The following is an 18,012-nucleotide window of genomic DNA, read 5'->3' on the forward strand; positions in this document are numbered from 1 at the left end:
CTGTAAACGTACCTTTGACAGCGCTTCCTGGATGGAGTGCGGCTTGGGGAAGAGGGCTGTTAGGCTTTCCGAGTAGATGAGCGGGCTGTGCTATTTTCTCCTCCGTGGCTCTTATGCTTCGTTCTCCATGGCTGCTTTAATGACACCAATCACAGCACTGGTTTGGATTTTTTCATTGCCTCCTCTCGAGACGCCGTACTCAACGTCTGCAAGGTTCTTCAAGATTGCGATTCGTGTTTGTGGCTTAAGTTCGTAGCCCTGTAAAATCTCCACAAAGGCTTGGACAAGGTCTATTAACGCCAATCCCTTGGTCTTTTTGAATTTGTCGAACGTCAAGTATCCAGTGGTCCAGTCTTCTTGGAGGATAGAATCTAGAATGGTTTCAATATCAGCTGGGTCCGGGGCTCCAACACACTCGTAAATCATCTTTTCGTCGATCTGGTCATCTGGGTTATCTAGAGCTGCTTTGCAGGCTTGTAGCACATTGAGAGCTCTTCTCATGTCTCCCTTGGATAACTTAAGGAGAGCCTTCTCAGCCTTTTCTGAGATAGAAAGGCCTTCCTTGGCAATGACGCTTTTGACTTGATCCCTTACAGCATCCTCGGAAAGAGGCTGGAAACGGAACCTCGTACATCTCGAGATCAAAGCCGGGTTCAACTTATGGGAATAGTTGGCTAATATACAGAAACGGGTGTTCTTGGTATACCTTTCAATGATTCTTCTCAAGGAATTCTGGGCAGCTGAAGTCATGGCATCGGCCTCATCCAATATAATAAGCTTGAATCCACGGCTGAAAATTTGCATGGTGGAGGCGAATTCCTTGATTTGGTTTCTTACAACATCGATACCTCTGTCATCGGAGGCATTTAATTCCAAGACCATGTTCTTGTAGTTTGGACCATAAATTTCTTTGGCCAATGCAGTAATCATGGACGTTTTACCCGTACCAGGAGGTCCATAGAATAGAAGATGTGGTAATCTTCCCTCGTGAACGAACTTCCTTACGGTCTTCACGATTTCTTCCTGACCATAGACATCGTCTAGATTGGAAGGACGGTACTTCTCGACCCTGAATTGTTAGCATTGTAAATACAGCGTTACTTCTTCGTTTGATACATACCAAGGCAAGTTCTCTCTGTCTTTGACGTTACTCATTGATGTAGCTGAAGTGCTTGAAAGATCTCGATGTCAGGTCTAACACGCGTAGTCCATTTTGAAAAATGATCACGTGACTTCAGCACGTATTTTACGCCAAACCTACCATTTTCCATTAAAACTCCCCTATTTTTGGCTTACATCTATTATTGGAAAGAACTGAGCATTTTGTCTTTCTACTCCTTTAAAATATATACATAAAAGGGAGCATGGAGCTCTGATAATTGACGTGGACCATTCAGTGAGGGCGCGCGCGAGAGTCGAACTGGTACAACGTACAAGACGTCCTAAGAAAAGGTTTAAGCGCCATTTCAGGGCTTCATATCGTTAAAATATATTCTTTAGATAAAAATGTTTTCGAAGGTGACATCTTCAAAAAAATTTCGAAAAAAAATGGTAAATCTCTTTGTATAGCGTGTCATCTTTATGCAAGGACAATGCTAATCTTCTCTGTATTGTTAAAATTGACAGATGTACTATCGCGAACGATAGTACGACTTAATAGATTTTGAGTAGAATATATCAAGCATTTTCGCACTCCCTAAAAAACTTCAAACTTTTGACCATCTAGTGTTTTCATTTATCTTACAAAAATATTTCGTAGAGTTCTCAGCCTACAAAACAAAATTTTGAATGAAATAAGTTGAAAAATGTGTTTCTCATGCTTCTGGTTCATGAGGGTCGGTGCTAGAATGCCTTGAAGGCGGCTATCTTGATTGTAGAGTAGCACGTACTTTTCAAGTGCCTCATGAGATGTGACGATTAACGTAAAAAGAACTTTTTTTATGTCATTCTATTCCTTTTAATACATAACTATCATAACAAAAACTCTAATGCAACCACTATTCCTAGGACGACCCAGTTGATAATCTGGAGCGTTGATGCACCACTCTTGACAGGCTTTAATTTACCCACAAAGTTACAGGAAGCATACTCTCCACCAATGTCCCAGAAGTATGACAACCTGATGGAATCATTTTTACGTGGGCAATGGAAACCAAACTTTGATGGACAATCACGGACAATAGCCTGGCAGACATTAACACATGGAAGAACTTCAAAGTAGTTTTGTGGTGGCACAATCTCTTCGTTTACAAAGTCGTTCCTGGAGTCGTTAACCTCACGCTCAATGTAGCCAGTTATGTTTCTCGTTGAGCAACGTGGAATAGAGACCGAACAAAGCCAGTTTTTGTACAGCAGAGCGCAGTCGGAACATTTTCGAATTGGAGAATAAATTGCGTCCATCGTAGTATTGCACGCGATTTGCTGTAGGGCCTTGGAAAAATTGGTATAAAGATTCCTGGCATGATCATCATAGATTCCAGCTAATGAACTTTTGTCTGAAAGGTGATCTAGAGACAGCGCTGGTACTGAATAAGCCACTTCATCACAGAACTCAAGGTCATAAATCAAATTACATGACGTCGGGCTCATGGTCTCGAATTCAAACTTGGAATATACCGCACCACCCAATTTTGATCCCGCAAAGTCCGAAACCAAGAAACCCACATATTTGGTACTTGCATTTAGCCCTCCAACTAAAAACTGTTGACGGAGGGCACCACCACGTGTAGTATAAGACGTGTTAAAGTTGCTGGTGCTGAGAAGGGCCGGCCCATTTCTCACTGCACACCAGGAGCTGTTCAAGTTCTTGAAATGATCAATATCCTCATAAGAGTAAATGAAAAGCTGGAATCTGGATAAGGAAGTATTGAAGTCTGAGAATTGCCCGTCAGATTTAGACGACAAGTTACCGGTGACAATGAGAGCCAGTTCAGCATCCGTATCCACTACCTGGGCAAATGACCGGTTATCCCACTGATAAACCAAATCGTTCTGCGACACTCCGATTTCGTAGGACCATCTTGCCGTCACATTCGTACTTTCAGGCGCTCTCACCGCAATGTATAAGATAGAGTCTTCACCACTAGAAACAGGCACATCAGCCAAGGCTTGAAAGTATCCATTCTCAAAATGAACCATAGTACCCATCTCATAGTTTTCAAACATGGATGCATTAAAGGAGTAATATAGTGTCAAACTCTGGTTGGCGCTGGCTGTCATATCGTCCGGTTGATCACAGATGTTACCTGTGATAAAGATCAAGAACTCATAGTATTCACCCAAACCCGTACTTGTATTGACATTAAACGAGTACTGCTGAAGTTCTGTTTGCTTTATAGTGTTGCTGATTGGCGTAAACTCCTGCAACCCTTCCGAACCTTGATTGTTGTCGTCATCTGCAAATCCGAAGTTATTCACATCTAGGGGAGAGTCGAGATTGAACTCTGCCAACAGTCGACCAACATGGAACTCTGGACTTGCTATGCAATATGCTGTGAGGTGTAGTAGAATAAATGATAATATGGAAAGAATGTTCATTTCATCCTATTCTATAATGCAGATATGTAATACTCTAAACTAATTGCACTCTGATCGTTTCCTAGAAAGCACCCGTATGTCTATACAGGAAAATCGATGTTGTACCCAAGAAACCTCCAAGCGCGAGGCGTAGACGCTCAGCCCAGCTCGAGAAGCGAAATTAAAAAATCCAAAACTTCTTCTTCTTTTTCTTCTTTTTATCGTCATTCTCGATACGTGTTTCTGGGTTCGATTTCGTAGGCTTGATCAGACTGTGGTGAGAGGAACGTTCGTCATTGGAAAAGAACTTTTTCAACCCATTTGTCTTCTCCTTATTTCTATTAGGGGTGTCCAAGTCGGAGAACTTGAGGGCGCTGGCCTTTGGTGCTTGAGACGGCGTTGGCGACTTGCTTGGTTTGGAACTATCATCAATAGTGATGCTAGGAACATTCTGATTGTTTCCAAACAGGATTTGCTGTGGTGGTGGAGAAGTACCTGTACTAGCAGGCACCAGACCATTCCTTCCTGAGTCGTTATTAGTCTGAGCATTTCTAGTGAGAGTTTTCTTCAACTCACTGTATGACTTTCCTGTAGATGGTCCATTATTAATCTCTGTACGCTCTGGTTCAAGCAAGGACTTCGTTTTGTAAGGAACTTTACCAAAAGAATTAGATCCGGTAATAGCACTCGCCAATTTTGCACCTTGGCCTTTGAAGTCCGGATCTATGCCTCTCAATTCGTCACATAAACGAAGAGAGTCATCAGAAATCGCTTTGGCGAAGTTTGTAAAGTAATTGTCGTCTATGGTATGCTGTTTCAAAGAGTCAAGCTTGTCATGCAATTTAAAGCGGTAATCTCTGTAGACGTCGGCAATTTCCTTAAAACTCGAATAAGATGCTGAAGATGCAACGGAATTAGCACTGAAGCTTGCGACCGAACTGTCATCGTCGTCCGAGGAGAGGAGAGAATCAAGATCATCGTCGTCATCATCATCCTTGGTGGCCTTTTTCTTTGGTTTGATGATATTCATCTTTGACTTGCCAGACCCAGCTGGTGGTAGATCATCGATTGGCAGTGAGCTGGTAGCCTTTCCAGTAGCCTCTTTCTCCAATTGAGATTGCAATTTCTTTTCAAACTCGCTCATGTTCAGAGCCGGAACGACTATCACAGGCAAAGGAAAGTTCTTCACCAATCTGTCACTCAAACGAGACGACTGCCACGACTTAAGCGGTGCGCTATTCTTGGTATTGACCTTAGATCCAACACAAACCACATTGGGTTCATAAAGTTTGTACATATCCTTCAACGCATCCTTTGTGTTACTGTCGATGATTTCAACAGAGACTTTGGCAATAATGTCCTTATTGATGACATTGAGTGCGTAATGCATCACACTTCTGGCAATGACCTTGACAAACTCGGGCCTGCTCCGCTGTCTTTGTCTAACTTTAGCTGTCTTAGGAGCATAGGCACTTGGAGAAGGAAATTTGGTTCGCCCATCAGAAGGAGGAGCTAATTTGTGATTAATTGCCGACGCAATGATGATAGAGTCACCATGTTCAATGAAGTTGCGAAGAATCCAGTCAAGAGCAACCCAGGTATGTTTGCGTCCAGAAATGTAGACTAAGATTACACGGCGTGGCAACACCGGACCCAAACCATGATGAGCAAGCTTTCCCAAGTATAAATCCTCAAAAAGATGATGAATACGAGTGAAAGCTGTACCTCTATGCGTGATGATTGGGGTTGTAGGGTACTTTAAGTAGCCTCTAAACATGGAAGCCATACTTCTGTGTGGCGACATCATTCTCGTGGGCGAGGCACTTGGAGACCTGGCAGGAGAAACAGAACTGGGAATCTTCAAGTCAGACTCCCTGCGTCTGCCTCGGTTATTGTCATACTCCTCAGACATACGACGCATCTTCATACTGAGTAAATCGTCATCAGAAAAGTCCAGCAAAGGGTCCTCCTCCTCATGATAGCGTATATCGATGGTATCGAAAGAAATACGCAGCTGGTAGGCCTTGTCCAACTTATGTGGCGGGAATGAGATAGCCTTGTAGTCGTCGTTGCTTCTATTTTGCACCTCAGCCAAAAGAGCCTCAGGCCCAGATTGTAACTCCATAGACAGACTGAAGCGTCGCTTCCTCTCCTCATTGGTATGGTTAGGAATACCAGGGTTGTACCGACCCCCGACCAAGTCAGGGGTGGTCTTCATATGGGGAAGCTGTGGTCTGGAGTGCTTTGCTTCGGTGTCCAGAGTCATCAATCAGGAGGGCGGCTTGTAAGTATTAAGGGATGACTGAGTCTGGAATATGAGAGGTGCCAATGGACGGGTAAAAAAATATAAGGCTGAGTTTCAGTGATGAAGTAGATCTGTTGAAAAGGAAAAAAGATCGCTTCACAATGAAGCAAGACAGATAGCGAGTGACCTGCAGAAAAAGAAGATTCTAAGCGGCAATGACAATACTAAGACATGTACGGTTTTGAGAGCCCGGGCTACCCTAAAAAAAAAAAAAAAGTATGGCTTCAGTGCGCAACCTTAACCGAGACACAGCACATTGCCAAGCTACACCGTGAAATTAGCTGGGATTCTTTGCTATTTCGGCCGACATCGTGCCGACCAGGTTCTATCATTCATTGCAGCCAAGGTAGGCTCACGAAACCCAAATAGCCTGGTGCGAAGCCAAGCTTACGATCATTGTTCTTGAGGTTTTTTTTATGCAGAGGTGAGATTTCGCCTCGAGTTTGGGGCACCACTAATGACTTCCCAGCGAGCCAAGACAGGGCCCGAGGCTATGAAGTGCCTGACCAGGCCTTATTGTAGTGGTGGTTATCTGGAGATAAACTTGATAGGTAAACCTGTAGGTAGTAAAAAATGCCAGCAGGTATCAACTCAGGTCCCGGGGTCCTTCTGGCCATTGAGGATGCTCAGGTATTTCTGGAGTTTGTGAGGGATTCTGACGCGCAAAGGCATTCTGCTGGGTCGCCCATTGGGGCAGGAAATTGAGTCCTCCTGGTCTACTGTAGAGCGAAGCGAGCACCAGACCAGATGGATTCTTTCGTTTGAGGTTTTCAATGATCGATACCGTCAGTTCAGAAAGTGAACTTGTGTCTGGGTAGCCATGTGCAAAGTATTCTTCTAGTTGGTTGGGGCCTGTAGGTACCAGTTGGGCCTGCCAGTTTTCCACAGGAACCGCCTGATTCCATTGGCCAGGCCCGGCAGCTTGACTCTGGTCCAAGAAGGCAGCCTGCCCAATATCCTGCTGGCCTGGAACCAACTCTTTCCCCAATTCCTGATTCAATCCTTGAAATAACTGCTGGTCCAAGTCCTGGTTGAATTGTCCTTGGATCTCTTGTTGTGGCTGCTCCTGAGCCGCCGCCTTGGTACCATCTCTTTGTGGCTGCGAAATAGCATTCATATCCGGCATGAGCTCAGGAACAATAATCTCATTGCCAGGCATAGGCTGGCTCAGCGAAGCAGCCCCCACCTGTGTAAGCTGGCTGGTTTCATCATGACTAACCCCTTCGCTAGGCCCCGGCGTTGAAGCACGAGAATCAGTGGTATTCTTACTCTTTTCACTAAGCTCTGCCTCCCGCCGTCTACTGGTGCGACTTCTGGTTGGTGTAGGTACTGGCGCTGGCGCAGGAATGGCATTTCGCAGCCTAGGGCCTGGTTTACGTCCACGAGCAGCACCACCTCTTTTCCTCGGTCTGCCTCGGCGTGCTGGCGCTGGAGCTGGTGGTGCTTGTGGTTTATCTTCGTCGTCGCTTTGACCCGTATGATGGCGATCTTCGTCCAGTGGCACTGGACTACCCGTACGAGACTTGAGCTCGTGCGCAGTGCGAAAGTCGACCCTCTCCCCCATTGCTCTTTTTTTCCTCACCGCCTGGAGCACCTTATATGTGTCTCGTAGGAGCTTAAGGCGCTGCGCGACGTTAGTGAAGTCGTGGTACCAGGCTTTGTCAGCATGCAATGGGTCTTCAGGGTTGATGAAGGTTTCGTAGGCTCGTAGTCTATCTAGGGATTCGGCCACTGGCCTTGTAAGGAAAGGTTCGTTTTCATCATATTTCGGCTTGCGAACCCGGGGCTCCTCACGCTTTTTCATTAGCCACGGCACTGGAGAAAGCGCTGGTGTGGAAGTGCCCAGTCGATCTTTGCGGTAGTTCAATGTGATGATTTTGGAAGGCGAACTGTTTGCAGAAGACCAGTCGGATCCTCTATTCAGTTGGGCCTCATGCCATTTGTCCAGGTTGTACCGTATGGTGACAATGTGGGACTGGTCCATGCTTTGTGGGTTATAGATTTTTTCAGAGCGAGGAACCTGGTGGAGAAGTGAATTAGACGTGGTATAGGTTGGAATTCCGGTAGTCTGGGTAGATATAAAAACAAGGTACCTTCGGTGAAGAAAGTCTAGCAGGGCCCCATCAGGTTGAGCATTCACTAGCTTTTTTGTATAGAGTACATTCACCGGAAATGCTCTCACGTGAAGATCACCCGCTCAAAGTGCGGAAGAAACTCGTCAATGAAATGAACCTTTCTCGAACAGCCTTCTTCCATCATGACTACTTCAGAGATTACCCAGAATGATGAGAATGAGCCTCTTCAATCCACCGCAGCTCAGCTTCTGGCGCTTATAGAGTCCACGATCGAGCTTGGTGTCCTTGTTCATGATAATCAAGGAACCCAGCAATCCCATGCTGCCTTGACACACAGAACCAACCAAATCATCAGTCAGCTTTCGGGCTTGACGAATAGTCCATTCACTCAGCAGTTCCCTATTCCGGTTGATGTCATTACTTATATCGAAGACGGGCGTAATCCAGACATCTATACCAGAGAGTTTGTTGAGGTCACAGCGAAAACCAACGCCAGACTTAAAGGAAAGATGCTTGGGTTTGAAAAGCTTTGTCAAGTTTTGGGTGACAAATTAGTTGAAGAATTTCCAAGGCTCGAGGAAGGCGTTAAAGATATTAGAAAACGTACCTCGCTTGAACCCGAAAGTGAAAGCTAAAACAACGCGTCCACGCCAGCCACTACATCCATATTGGTCCCATATTCGGTTAAGCAACATTCTCGTAATGTGGTAGCCGCATACACTTAGACATGCGAAGAAAAGACCATTTTTGCTGGGTGGCTGGCGGTGCGAGTTCAGAATGGGTATTGTCATAATGGTGATGTCACAAAGGGCGACATAAGAAAAAATCAATTTTTGCGATACACAAAAAAAAAAAAAATCTCCCTCGGCTCATCCTACTCAATTCTGATTTCCAGATATTTTAAAAACATTATTCGGTACAATTGAGTATCTTCTGAGATATCCTTTAGTTAAAGCATTGCAAATCCGTTGATGCGCACCGAAGGATATCTTTTCTACTACACTCGTTTACGCGAGAACCTGTATCGCGCCGCACGCACCACAGCCAGCACTTTGACCAGAAGGCGACTAAGCCAGCGCCTCGATCAATGGACCCTATCAAGAATAGGCGGACCCTAACCAGCTCTGCCCATTTTGGGACTTATACTTCCTCGTTTTATCCAAAAGCAATGCACTTAGCGTTAGTAAATGCACCTGCGTGAATTTGAATCTAATGACTGCTGCACTATTTCCCAATCGGACTTGTTCCGCCTTCAGCAGTCGTTAGTATAAAACCACCGGTGTTTCATGTCTGGACTAAAACTGCTAATCTAACTTTATACTTTCCTTTTGCCCACCGACTTCAATGCTTAGAACTACACTCCTTTCAAGCTTTTCACTTCTTGCATTGCTTGCTTCGGTCAAGGCTGACGAAACCGTCTTCAGCACCACCACCTACGATGTCATTGCCAGAATCCCAGTGACTGAGTACATCTGGACTAATGACGCTGGCTCGCTCACCACCACACAGCTTACTGGCACTGCCACTTATGTGCCTGCCACCGATGCTGATGAGTCTGCAACTATCACCAGCTCCGCTGAACCTCCACAGCAGTCTGGCTCCTTCGTGGCTTCTGTTGGTGTTCCAACCACTTCCCTGGTTGATGCCTTACCTTCTGACTTCTTTGAGTCCAGCGCACTGTCTGCTGCTGCTGTTGTTGCCGCTCCAAGTGAGTCTGAGTTCTTGTCGTCTGCCCCACCAGCTATCACCGATGCTCCATCAGCAATCCCATCTGGTGACTACTTCTCTACCGGCACATCTTCCACCACAACTACCTTGGAAGATGGTTCTTCCGCCGTTATTGAGTATGTTGTCTTATACACCAACGTGTGTTCGGCCTCAGCCAACTAGATAACCCACTCCTTTCGCTCCTTACGACTACTGTACTATTCACTTCACAATTTAAGATGCTCTAATAAAACTTGAAAATATGTTGCTCAACCTACTGATGTAGTTAAATCAAAAAACGTACATTTGAAGCCTAAACAGCTGAATCATAATCACCATCTTCCACCCTGGTTACCTCCATAACCGCCTTGGTTGCCACCGTAGTTACCACCTTGGTTTCCACCGTAGCCACCTTGGTTACCGCCATGGTTGCCACCCTGACTGTTGTAGCCCCAAGAGCTGTCGTTATCGTTATATCTACCACCGCCGCCTTGGTGGGAGCCGCCATGGGAGCCACCATAGGAGTTCTTGTTGCCTCCACCACCGATAGCACCCATCACGCTACCAAGAAGACCGCCAGAGCCACCTCCCTGGTTGGAACCTTGATTGTCGTATCTGCCGCCGTTATTTCCACCGTAGTTGTTGTTACCACCGTAGTTATCGTTACGGCCGTAATTACCACCTTGATGGTTGTTGTGGTTGTTACCACCGCCACCAAGCATACTGGCAAGGCCGCCAAGACCACCACCACCGCCTTGGTTCTGGTTATAGTTCTGGTTATGGTTATTGTTGTTACCTCCGCCGAACAAACCACCAAGACCACCGCCAGAGCTGTGCTGCTGCTGGTTGCCTCCACCAGACATCATTTGGCCAATCTTGTTACCAATCATGTTCTCGATTCCACCACCGCTTGAACGACCACCCATGGCACCACCAATGGCAGAGGTAAGGAGAGAACGGTCTCCACCTTCCTCGCCCTGGCCCTGGGGCTGACCTTGGCCACCCTGCTGGGGACCACCCTGATTGCTGCTTTGGTAATTGTTATCGGATCTCTCGCCCTTTTGGCCTGAGCTGTAAAAATCGTTGGCTGACATTGTTGTATTAGAAAAAGAAGATGGAACCTGAGAACAATTCGCTTTCTTCGTTCAGGTACGGCTGCGCAGTGAAGCTTCGCCGGTATCTTAACGTGCGCAATGAATGAACGCCCCGCGGTCATGTGAATGGTCACCTAAGGGCGATGTAATGTTGGGGCTATGGCCCTTGGGCCAATCATAGACTTGTTTGAACGGAAGAATGATTTGCCAGTTACATTTTGGTCATGGATTTGGCAGAAAGCTTTGGTTGTACTTGTCTGTGGGTTCAGAGATGCATCTGTCAAGAAAGCTGTCAAGGCGCGGTGTGCAATGGCTGCGAAAGAGTTACAATACCAGGGAAGAAGAGAAGTGTTATTTGGGCTCTTTATGGATAAGTAATAGTCTATGGGAGTTTTGCTTCTAGTTACATAGGAGTTGAGGACGGAGAATGTACAGCTTGTGGAAGCTCAGGGAGTGAAGAAAAAATAGGGGTAGATCTGCTGAATGGCTTACGGTCTAGGCAGCGTACATCCCGTAGAATACTTAAGGCTCATGGAACGTAAAAAGTACATTCACTTCACTTTGCCAATACAGAGCATTCATGTACTCCTTCCGTCTACAAAAATGACTTGATAGTGTCTTTACTGAAAGATGACGAAGGAGAGAAAAATGGTTATAAACTGCCTTTTCTTTTGGAGGCTGATCCAATGATATATTCGCTTCCTTTGGTATCCACCCTCAGACAAAAACAGTAGTGAAGGAGGAATTCAGAGCTGTATTACGGTGGCTCAGAGCTACTTCTGTCTGCCTTATCCCACTTTGTCGCTGCCTCTAGGTAGCCAAGTCATAAAGGGAATAGTCTTTTTTCTCAATTGGCTTTACTCCCTCTTCCAGTAAACAAATTAAGCTTTTTGTTGTTTACTCTCTTTCTCGTCTATTTCTTATTCTGGTTGTTCGTCTTTTTTTTTGCACTCTTTTTCACCGCACCCGTTTCTAGCCTAGAATCACTATCAAACAGTGGGTGCGAATAATTTCCGCATTGAGCAATTGTGTAAACACAGAAACAAGAAGACATCAACAGTACTAACAAACCTCATTCGAGTCTAATTCCAAAGTTCTTGTTTTGGCCTCAAGGTAACACACTTCTTTTCTTCTGGAAAACACCATTTTATGCTGTTTTCATGAATTGTGATACCGACCATTCGTTCGATCTATCGAACATCCTCGACGAAGAAGACCTCCAAGTTAACGATTTCAATGATATTTCCCTCAATGCTTCACCCATCAAAAAGCCTTCGAAAATTTCACATAACGGCTCTCCCATAAAGTCGGCGGCCTCCCTTAATATGAACAGCTTTCCTGACCTCCGAATCCTGCCCAACGAGCTCTTCCAAGTGACCCATCATCTCCGATCTCATGAACGGATAGATGAGCCCGAGAGGGCTCTCAAGAACGATAAGATCGAGAAACTCCTCAATGAGCTTGAGGACGAGAACGGCGACTTTGAACTAGATCATCAGCTTCGAACCCGTGTGTTCCGTGCTCGTTTGAAGAAGCAGCCAGTCGCTGACACGTTGGACATGAAACTAGACTCTTTCCTACAAGACAGACCAATGGAAAGTTTACCGAACAAACGGAGCTCAAAGAGGTCCAACGATGAAAATAAGGAGAACAGCACGCCAAGTCGTCATAGCAAGAAGCCTAGGCTATCTGACAGGCCAAGAAAGAGTCTATCATCGATACCTTCTCTTCAGCCATTGAACAACGTTACCGAATCCAACACGAGAAACCTAGTACGTTCACCTCAGCGTATATGTGTTCCAAAGAATCTGACGCCGCGGAGGCCATGTTTCAAGAAACTGCAGCGACTGCCAGTTCAGATATATATGGTTGAGTCACTGACAGGTCTTGTGAACGACGCAACACAATTCGGTACCGAGCTTAATGCTTCTAATTGCGAAGGGTTTCTCATGCCTGACAACGTCAACGAAATCGTTCAGATACCGACTAATGAGGTGGGGCCACAAGCAAAGAAGAAGTTGGCCATTATCAAAGCGCACCACAGTAAGAGGTTTTCCCAAGGTAACCTCGAAGGCAGCCTTCTGGTGGGTGACGAATCAAGCTCAGGCTTCTACCTGAAACAGGAGTTTGATGATTACAGAGCTTTGAGACCGCAAAGCCAAGTGCAAGTGCACAGAGACACCAAAGCCGTTAGATGGGCTGACGAACTAGAGTGGTAATTAAGCTCAAACCAGCCAAAACCTTCAGCTTTATAGAATTACGTGATACGACAGACTACGGGCAAATACCAACGATTATTTAATTAAACAGGAACGTGTAGCACTAGTCTTCCAGGCCCTTTGCCTGCTTAGACGCCATGCGTAAGGGTTATAGTACTCAGCTATCCGTTCTCGTCTGGTTCTGATAAAGTACCATTGTCAACACCTTTTTCGAAAGCCTCTTACGTATACTTAATACTAGATTTACTTCTCGAACCAAAGAAATCCATACATCTTTCTATTTGGGCGATCTGGTTCGTGCCTCAGCCTCACTATTGAGGCGTTGGAAACAAACTTTGCGCGACCTTATCGACAATTGTAGTATAATACATTTTCCACCACCTTCACTAAACACATATTATCCACCATGTCTACATTTTTTGATGAGATGAAGCGTTCCTTCGCCGAAGTGCCAGTCACTGACGACAAGGTCGACACTGCTGCTTTCTTGGAAGCCTCTGAGTCTTTGGTTAAGCTCTTTGACTTGTTGGGATCTTCCGCGTTCACTGTTGTCAAGAACGACATGAACGGTAACATTGAGAAAATTAGAGCCAAGCTCTTACTGGATCCTGCTGGTGCTTCCACTTTGCAAGACTTGGTCTTGTCTGAGGCCCCTGGTAAGAGTAAAAAGGCCACCCAGGGTCTTTTGTGGTTGTCTAGAGGCTTGCAGTTCACCGCCCAGGCCATGAGAGAGACTGTTGACAACCCAAGCAAGGAGTTGACAGTCACCTTCACTGATGCTTACACTAAGACTTTGTCTCAGTACCACGGCATGTTGGTCAAGCCTGTCTTCAAATTGGCCATGAAGGCTTGCCCATACAGAAAGGACTTCTTTGAGAAGTTGGGTTCCAACCAGGAGAAGGTTAAGGAGCAGATGATCCAGTGGTTGGAGGCTTTGGAGAACATTGTCAAGATCATCATGGACTTTTTCGCCTCTGGCAATTACGGCAAGGGTTTGTAAACTGGAAGTTACTTAGATATACCCCACGCTACGAATATCTCTCGGTTTCACTTCATCTTCCATGGAATCGTATGGTTATATTCGATAATCTATATATATAAATATGTATGCATTAAATCACTGCTGGCCAATTCTCTTGGTCTCTTGCATCAACTCGTAGAGTTGGGACACTTGCTCCGGTGACATTTTGTCCAAGTCCAGTTGAGTCATTTTACCCTCCTGCCAAGTTCCACCGTCAATACTTCTCAAGTAGTCTTGCCATTGGGTCAAGAACCCAACGATATGAAGAGCGTTATCGGTGCTCTTGTGGGCCTTGAACTCTGCCTTGACGTATTCATCGCCCAAGAATCGGAGCTCGGCAGGTAATTTAGTTCTGTGAGCTCTCAAAATGGACCGGTAGAGCTTCAAAGGAGGTAAAAGGGGTGGTGTCTTCCTTTCAGGACGACGAGGCCTCACGAGGCGTACTAGAGATGGTCTCATTTGGATCTGATGGATGTGGTGAGCCCTCAATTCACTCCAATGCTAGAGGCATCCACTGTCAAGTACGGCAAGTGCAGTACCAAACAGTTTAGACGGCTTCAAATGAATTGTTATAAGTGAACACACAATCCAATTGAGTTGCCTTAAGAAAGTATTCGTTTAGTTATTCTTACGCTTTCATTCTCTTTGAGGAGTAATTCATTTTTGTCTTCTTATTCATTTTTTCTTCTTCTAGTACTCATGCTCGATTGTTAAACCTTCTAGGTTTTCATTTTTCTCACACAAATGCAGACTCGGTTACAGATTCAAACCAAATCTTAAACATCGTAAATAAAATCCAAATTACGTCCTACAACAAAAACAAAAGCCCAAATATATCTAAACAGCTACCCTTAAAGCCTTGGATGAGCCTAGGGAGAGCCACGGCCGGACCTCTCAATATCAGGGCTTTTCATGGCTCCGCTGCTAAGGTTGCCCCATCACCGTGGGCTAAATTCTACAGTACAGTATGACGCGGAAGGGTAATTTCTAAATATATCAAGCAGACTCGAATATACTTAGTTTAGCAAATAATACACTTAAAATTACCATTCCCCATCTTCCAAGTTTTTCCCCTTATGGTATATGAGCCCACGGACGAAAAGGGCAAAAGTTATTCTGCTTCAATCATGCACCTGCACACACGCATGTAGAAGAACATACTTTTTCAGGCAGTGGTCTAAAATGCACTTATCCGAATCTAGTAATTCTCAACCTGGTGCGTCTAGTTGGGTGCAAATGCTAGCTTCCCTTAAAAGGTTCCCCAGTTCCACGAATTTGTTCTCCTTTAACAGCCACGTACATTCGAAGCCTGTACTACTTTTTTCTTCTTCTTCGACTGAAGATATTCCCACCTTCGTTTTCTATCCTTTGAATCCGAGAAAACTATCTTAATACATTCGGTTAGCTGTTCCCTCGTTTGAAACACATACTATGAGGTTTGCTTCGATTTTCACTTTGGCGACCTCCTTGACCGCCTCGCTCGTGTCAGCAGCACCAGCATCCGGCTCTGCCATCAACATCATGAAGAGAAGCGAAAGTGGTGCTTCCATTATTGACTTTGAATATGTCGCTAAGACCATGCGTGATCTCAATGAGAGAAGCGCAGCCGGTAACATTAATGAAGTTCAAAAGCGTGATGACGATGACTTCATTGACCAGTTGTTGGTCCAGCTCAAAAACTCTAACTTGCTCAATGAGTTTGTTAACCAGTTCTCCAACTCTCCTCGTTTGAAGGATGCTGTCCAGGACGGTGTCGCCCAGGCCATTCAGGATGGTTCCGTCGAGGATGTTACCGTCTTCAAGTCGTTGAGAGGCAGCGGTAAATTGCAGCAGTTCTTTGAGGCTGTTCTTCACGACGAAGACTTGAACGTTGACCTTTCCAATGACGCTAAGAGCATCTTGTCTGAGGTTGAGAAGGACGGTGATGAGGGCCGTAAGAGAGCCTTGGAAAGATCTCAGCCATTCATCAAGAGATTGTATGAGGAGCTTCCAGATGAGTTCGAGAAGAGAGAATTCCATCCAGATATGTTGGAGGAATACGGCATGGAGAAGAGAGCTCTTGTTGATGCTATCGGCTCTATTGTGGAACTGATCTTCGACTCTGGTATTGTTCTGAAAATTATTCGTTCTATCCTTGGCAACAGTAGCTTTGTCCAAGGTGCTTTGAACTTGCTTACCAACGTTTTCAAGGCTATTCCATGGGGTAACTTGTTTAACGCTATCAAGAACAGTGGCCTCATTCAGAGAATTTTCCGTTGGGGTTTCAACTTCATTGTCAGTTTGTTCAGCAACGGTACCGTTGGCAGAATTCTCGGCACTCTCTTTGGCTCTGGTAACCTGGACAAGCCATTCATCAGTCGCTTGTTAGCTGTGTTGGTTGACGTTGGAGGAGAGCTCTTCAAGAGTCTCGGTAACTCCAAGGGTCTTCTTGGTGAGATTGTCAAGACCATCTTCGGTGGTCTCTTCGGTGGTGCCATTGGCTCTGGATCTTCTGGTTCCAACTCTGGATCTTCTGGATCTGGTGGCTCATGGCTCGACAACCTCTTTGGTGGTTCTGGATCTTCTGGTTCTTCTGGATCTTCTGGCTCCTCTGGTTCTGGTTCTGACGTTTCCTCTGGTTCTGGTTCCGGCGGATCAAGCTCTGGCGGATTCTTTGACTCTATCTTTGATGACATTTTCGGTGGCTCTGGAAGCTCTGGAAGCTCTGGATCTGGCTCTGGCTCTAGCGGTGCCGGCTCTGGTACTTCAGGTTCTGGCTCTGGTGGCTCTGGCAGTGTCTTCAGCGGTAACGCAAAGGCTTGCTGCTGTGACCCTAAGATGATCAAGCAGAGAGCTATCAAGAGAGCATTGCACAGAAAGCTTAAGCGTTCTGTGAAGAGAGCTTTGGCCAGCAACCCAGAGATGGGAGAGGACATGTTCTTGAACTACGCTTACGCCAAAGCGTAAGAGGACAGAGAAAACCACACCAATTGCAAATCAGTTCCCCCCACGGGTCCTGAACCACTACATTTCCCATGATTCCCACAAAAACGAAGACTAGTCTTCCTAATTTTCTTGTTCTTTTTAAGTAAACTTATTTCAATATTTCTATTTGGAATTTAGCTTGATGCAGTGATTCCACCAATAAAATGGTTACCAATTCGAATAAATTAGGAAGTAGCATACGCATAGAAGTGAGGGGGTAAGAGGATGTAAGAAGTAACGAAAGCTCCAGAAGTGGTTAAGAAAGGGTCGAGGCTCACACAAAGCTAGACGAAATCTTACAGCTCAGCAGGCTTTACTTTGTTAGCCATAACAGGTAAATCGGCTTACCAGGGTCCGCATTGTAAACTCACATTTGGTGCTTGACGGTGTATTACCCAAACGGGAAATGGCTTTTTCGCAGCCATTTCGAGTAGAAAGCTTAAAAATAGGTTGGGACACAAACAGGCACATTAAACCTACACGAGATGTAAAATTCTTGATTGAAGAAGGAGGCTCTCTCCTTTAAGCCATGGGGTACTAGTCGGTACGATCCCAATAAGCCATTCCGACTTGATGTTTTGCAATTGAATTGATGCGAGGGTGTTAGTAGAATGCTCACTGTAAACCTCCTCTACCCCCCATAGGAAAGGGGAACACTCTGGCGGCCACGAGCTCTAGAATCCCACTTTTATTTCTTAATGTACTGTAAATCTAAACCTGGTGTTTTGCGCCTTCCAGAATAGACTAACAAAATAGCTACCATATTTGTAAAATTCCACAGAGAGAGAATTGCTCGATCTAGTCAAGCATGCACAGTGAGCCCCAGACTAACGAGCCCACAAAGGCGTATGCAGGAAGCGGCACATAAAATGTTCCTTCTTGGGTATATTGGCTGCGAAGAATCTTTACCCAATGCGGTAACACAGGAACGAACTCCAACTATTCCAAACTAGCAGAAATTGTATGTGGAGTTTATAAATCCTCGAGCCCCAAAGCCCTTGCGGGTTTTCCGAACTTTTTGTTTCTCTTTCGTTTCTTCAAGCCCATCTTTTGGAATTTGACACCCTTTTTTATTTTTCTAATTTAATTCAGTTCGCTCCTAGGGTCTTCC

The 18,012-nt window shown here is 45.4% G+C and overlaps 9 protein-coding genes across 9 annotated transcripts; 5 read left to right on the forward strand and 4 right to left on the reverse strand. All coding sequences in view use genetic code 12, as the record gives it.

Annotated features, from left to right (window-relative positions):
• Positions 1-111: 111 nt before the first annotated feature.
• CXQ85_002086 (uncharacterized protein) lies at positions 112-5,734 on the reverse strand (the record flags this gene model as incomplete). The annotated part of the gene is made up of 3 exons (XM_025485774.1): positions 112-1,069; positions 1,985-3,475; positions 3,714-5,734. The coding sequence occupies 3 exons, from the start codon at positions 5,732-5,734 to the stop codon at positions 112-114; spliced, it is 4,470 nt and encodes a 1,489-aa protein (XP_025341239.1).
• Positions 5,735-6,407: 673 nt separating this feature from the next.
• CXQ85_002087 (uncharacterized protein) lies at positions 6,408-7,805 on the reverse strand (the record flags this gene model as incomplete). Its single annotated transcript, XM_025485775.1, has 1 exon — positions 6,408-7,805. One exon carries the CDS (start codon positions 7,803-7,805, stop codon positions 6,408-6,410), a length of 1,398 nt encoding a protein of 465 aa, XP_025341240.1.
• A 273-nt stretch (positions 7,806-8,078) lies between these two features.
• MED10 (mediator complex subunit) lies at positions 8,079-8,531 on the forward strand (the record flags this gene model as incomplete). Its single annotated transcript, XM_025485776.1, has 1 exon — positions 8,079-8,531. The coding sequence occupies one exon, from the start codon at positions 8,079-8,081 to the stop codon at positions 8,529-8,531; it is 453 nt and encodes a 150-aa protein (XP_025341241.1).
• A 709-nt stretch (positions 8,532-9,240) lies between these two features.
• CXQ85_002089 (uncharacterized protein) lies at positions 9,241-9,786 on the forward strand (the record flags this gene model as incomplete). Its single annotated transcript, XM_025485777.1, has 1 exon — positions 9,241-9,786. The coding sequence occupies one exon, from the start codon at positions 9,241-9,243 to the stop codon at positions 9,784-9,786; it is 546 nt and encodes a 181-aa protein (XP_025341242.1).
• Positions 9,787-9,935: 149 nt separating this feature from the next.
• Positions 9,936-10,697, reverse strand: CXQ85_002090 (uncharacterized protein; the record flags this gene model as incomplete). The annotated part of the gene is made up of 1 exon (XM_025485778.1): positions 9,936-10,697. One exon carries the CDS (start codon positions 10,695-10,697, stop codon positions 9,936-9,938), a length of 762 nt encoding a protein of 253 aa, XP_025341243.1.
• Positions 10,698-11,857: 1,160 nt separating this feature from the next.
• Positions 11,858-12,916, forward strand: CXQ85_002091 (uncharacterized protein; the record flags this gene model as incomplete). Its single annotated transcript, XM_025485779.1, has 1 exon — positions 11,858-12,916. One exon carries the CDS (start codon positions 11,858-11,860, stop codon positions 12,914-12,916), a length of 1,059 nt encoding a protein of 352 aa, XP_025341244.1.
• Positions 12,917-13,322: 406 nt separating this feature from the next.
• HET1 (Het1p) lies at positions 13,323-13,916 on the forward strand (the record flags this gene model as incomplete). The annotated part of the gene is made up of 1 exon (XM_025485780.1): positions 13,323-13,916. The coding sequence occupies one exon, from the start codon at positions 13,323-13,325 to the stop codon at positions 13,914-13,916; it is 594 nt and encodes a 197-aa protein (XP_025341245.1).
• Positions 13,917-14,033: 117 nt separating this feature from the next.
• CXQ85_002093 (uncharacterized protein) lies at positions 14,034-14,396 on the reverse strand (the record flags this gene model as incomplete). Its single annotated transcript, XM_025485781.1, has 1 exon — positions 14,034-14,396. The coding sequence occupies one exon, from the start codon at positions 14,394-14,396 to the stop codon at positions 14,034-14,036; it is 363 nt and encodes a 120-aa protein (XP_025341246.1).
• A 972-nt stretch (positions 14,397-15,368) lies between these two features.
• CXQ85_002094 (uncharacterized protein) lies at positions 15,369-16,883 on the forward strand (the record flags this gene model as incomplete). The annotated part of the gene is made up of 1 exon (XM_025485782.1): positions 15,369-16,883. The coding sequence occupies one exon, from the start codon at positions 15,369-15,371 to the stop codon at positions 16,881-16,883; it is 1,515 nt and encodes a 504-aa protein (XP_025341247.1).
• Between the last annotated feature and the right edge of the window lie 1,129 nt (positions 16,884-18,012).

The sequence above is a fragment of the Candidozyma haemuli genome, assembly GCF_002926055.2.
Source record: "Candidozyma haemuli strain B11899 chromosome Unknown C_2014730914, whole genome shotgun sequence".
Lineage (NCBI taxonomy): Eukaryota > Fungi > Ascomycota > Pichiomycetes > Serinales > Metschnikowiaceae > Candidozyma > Candidozyma haemuli.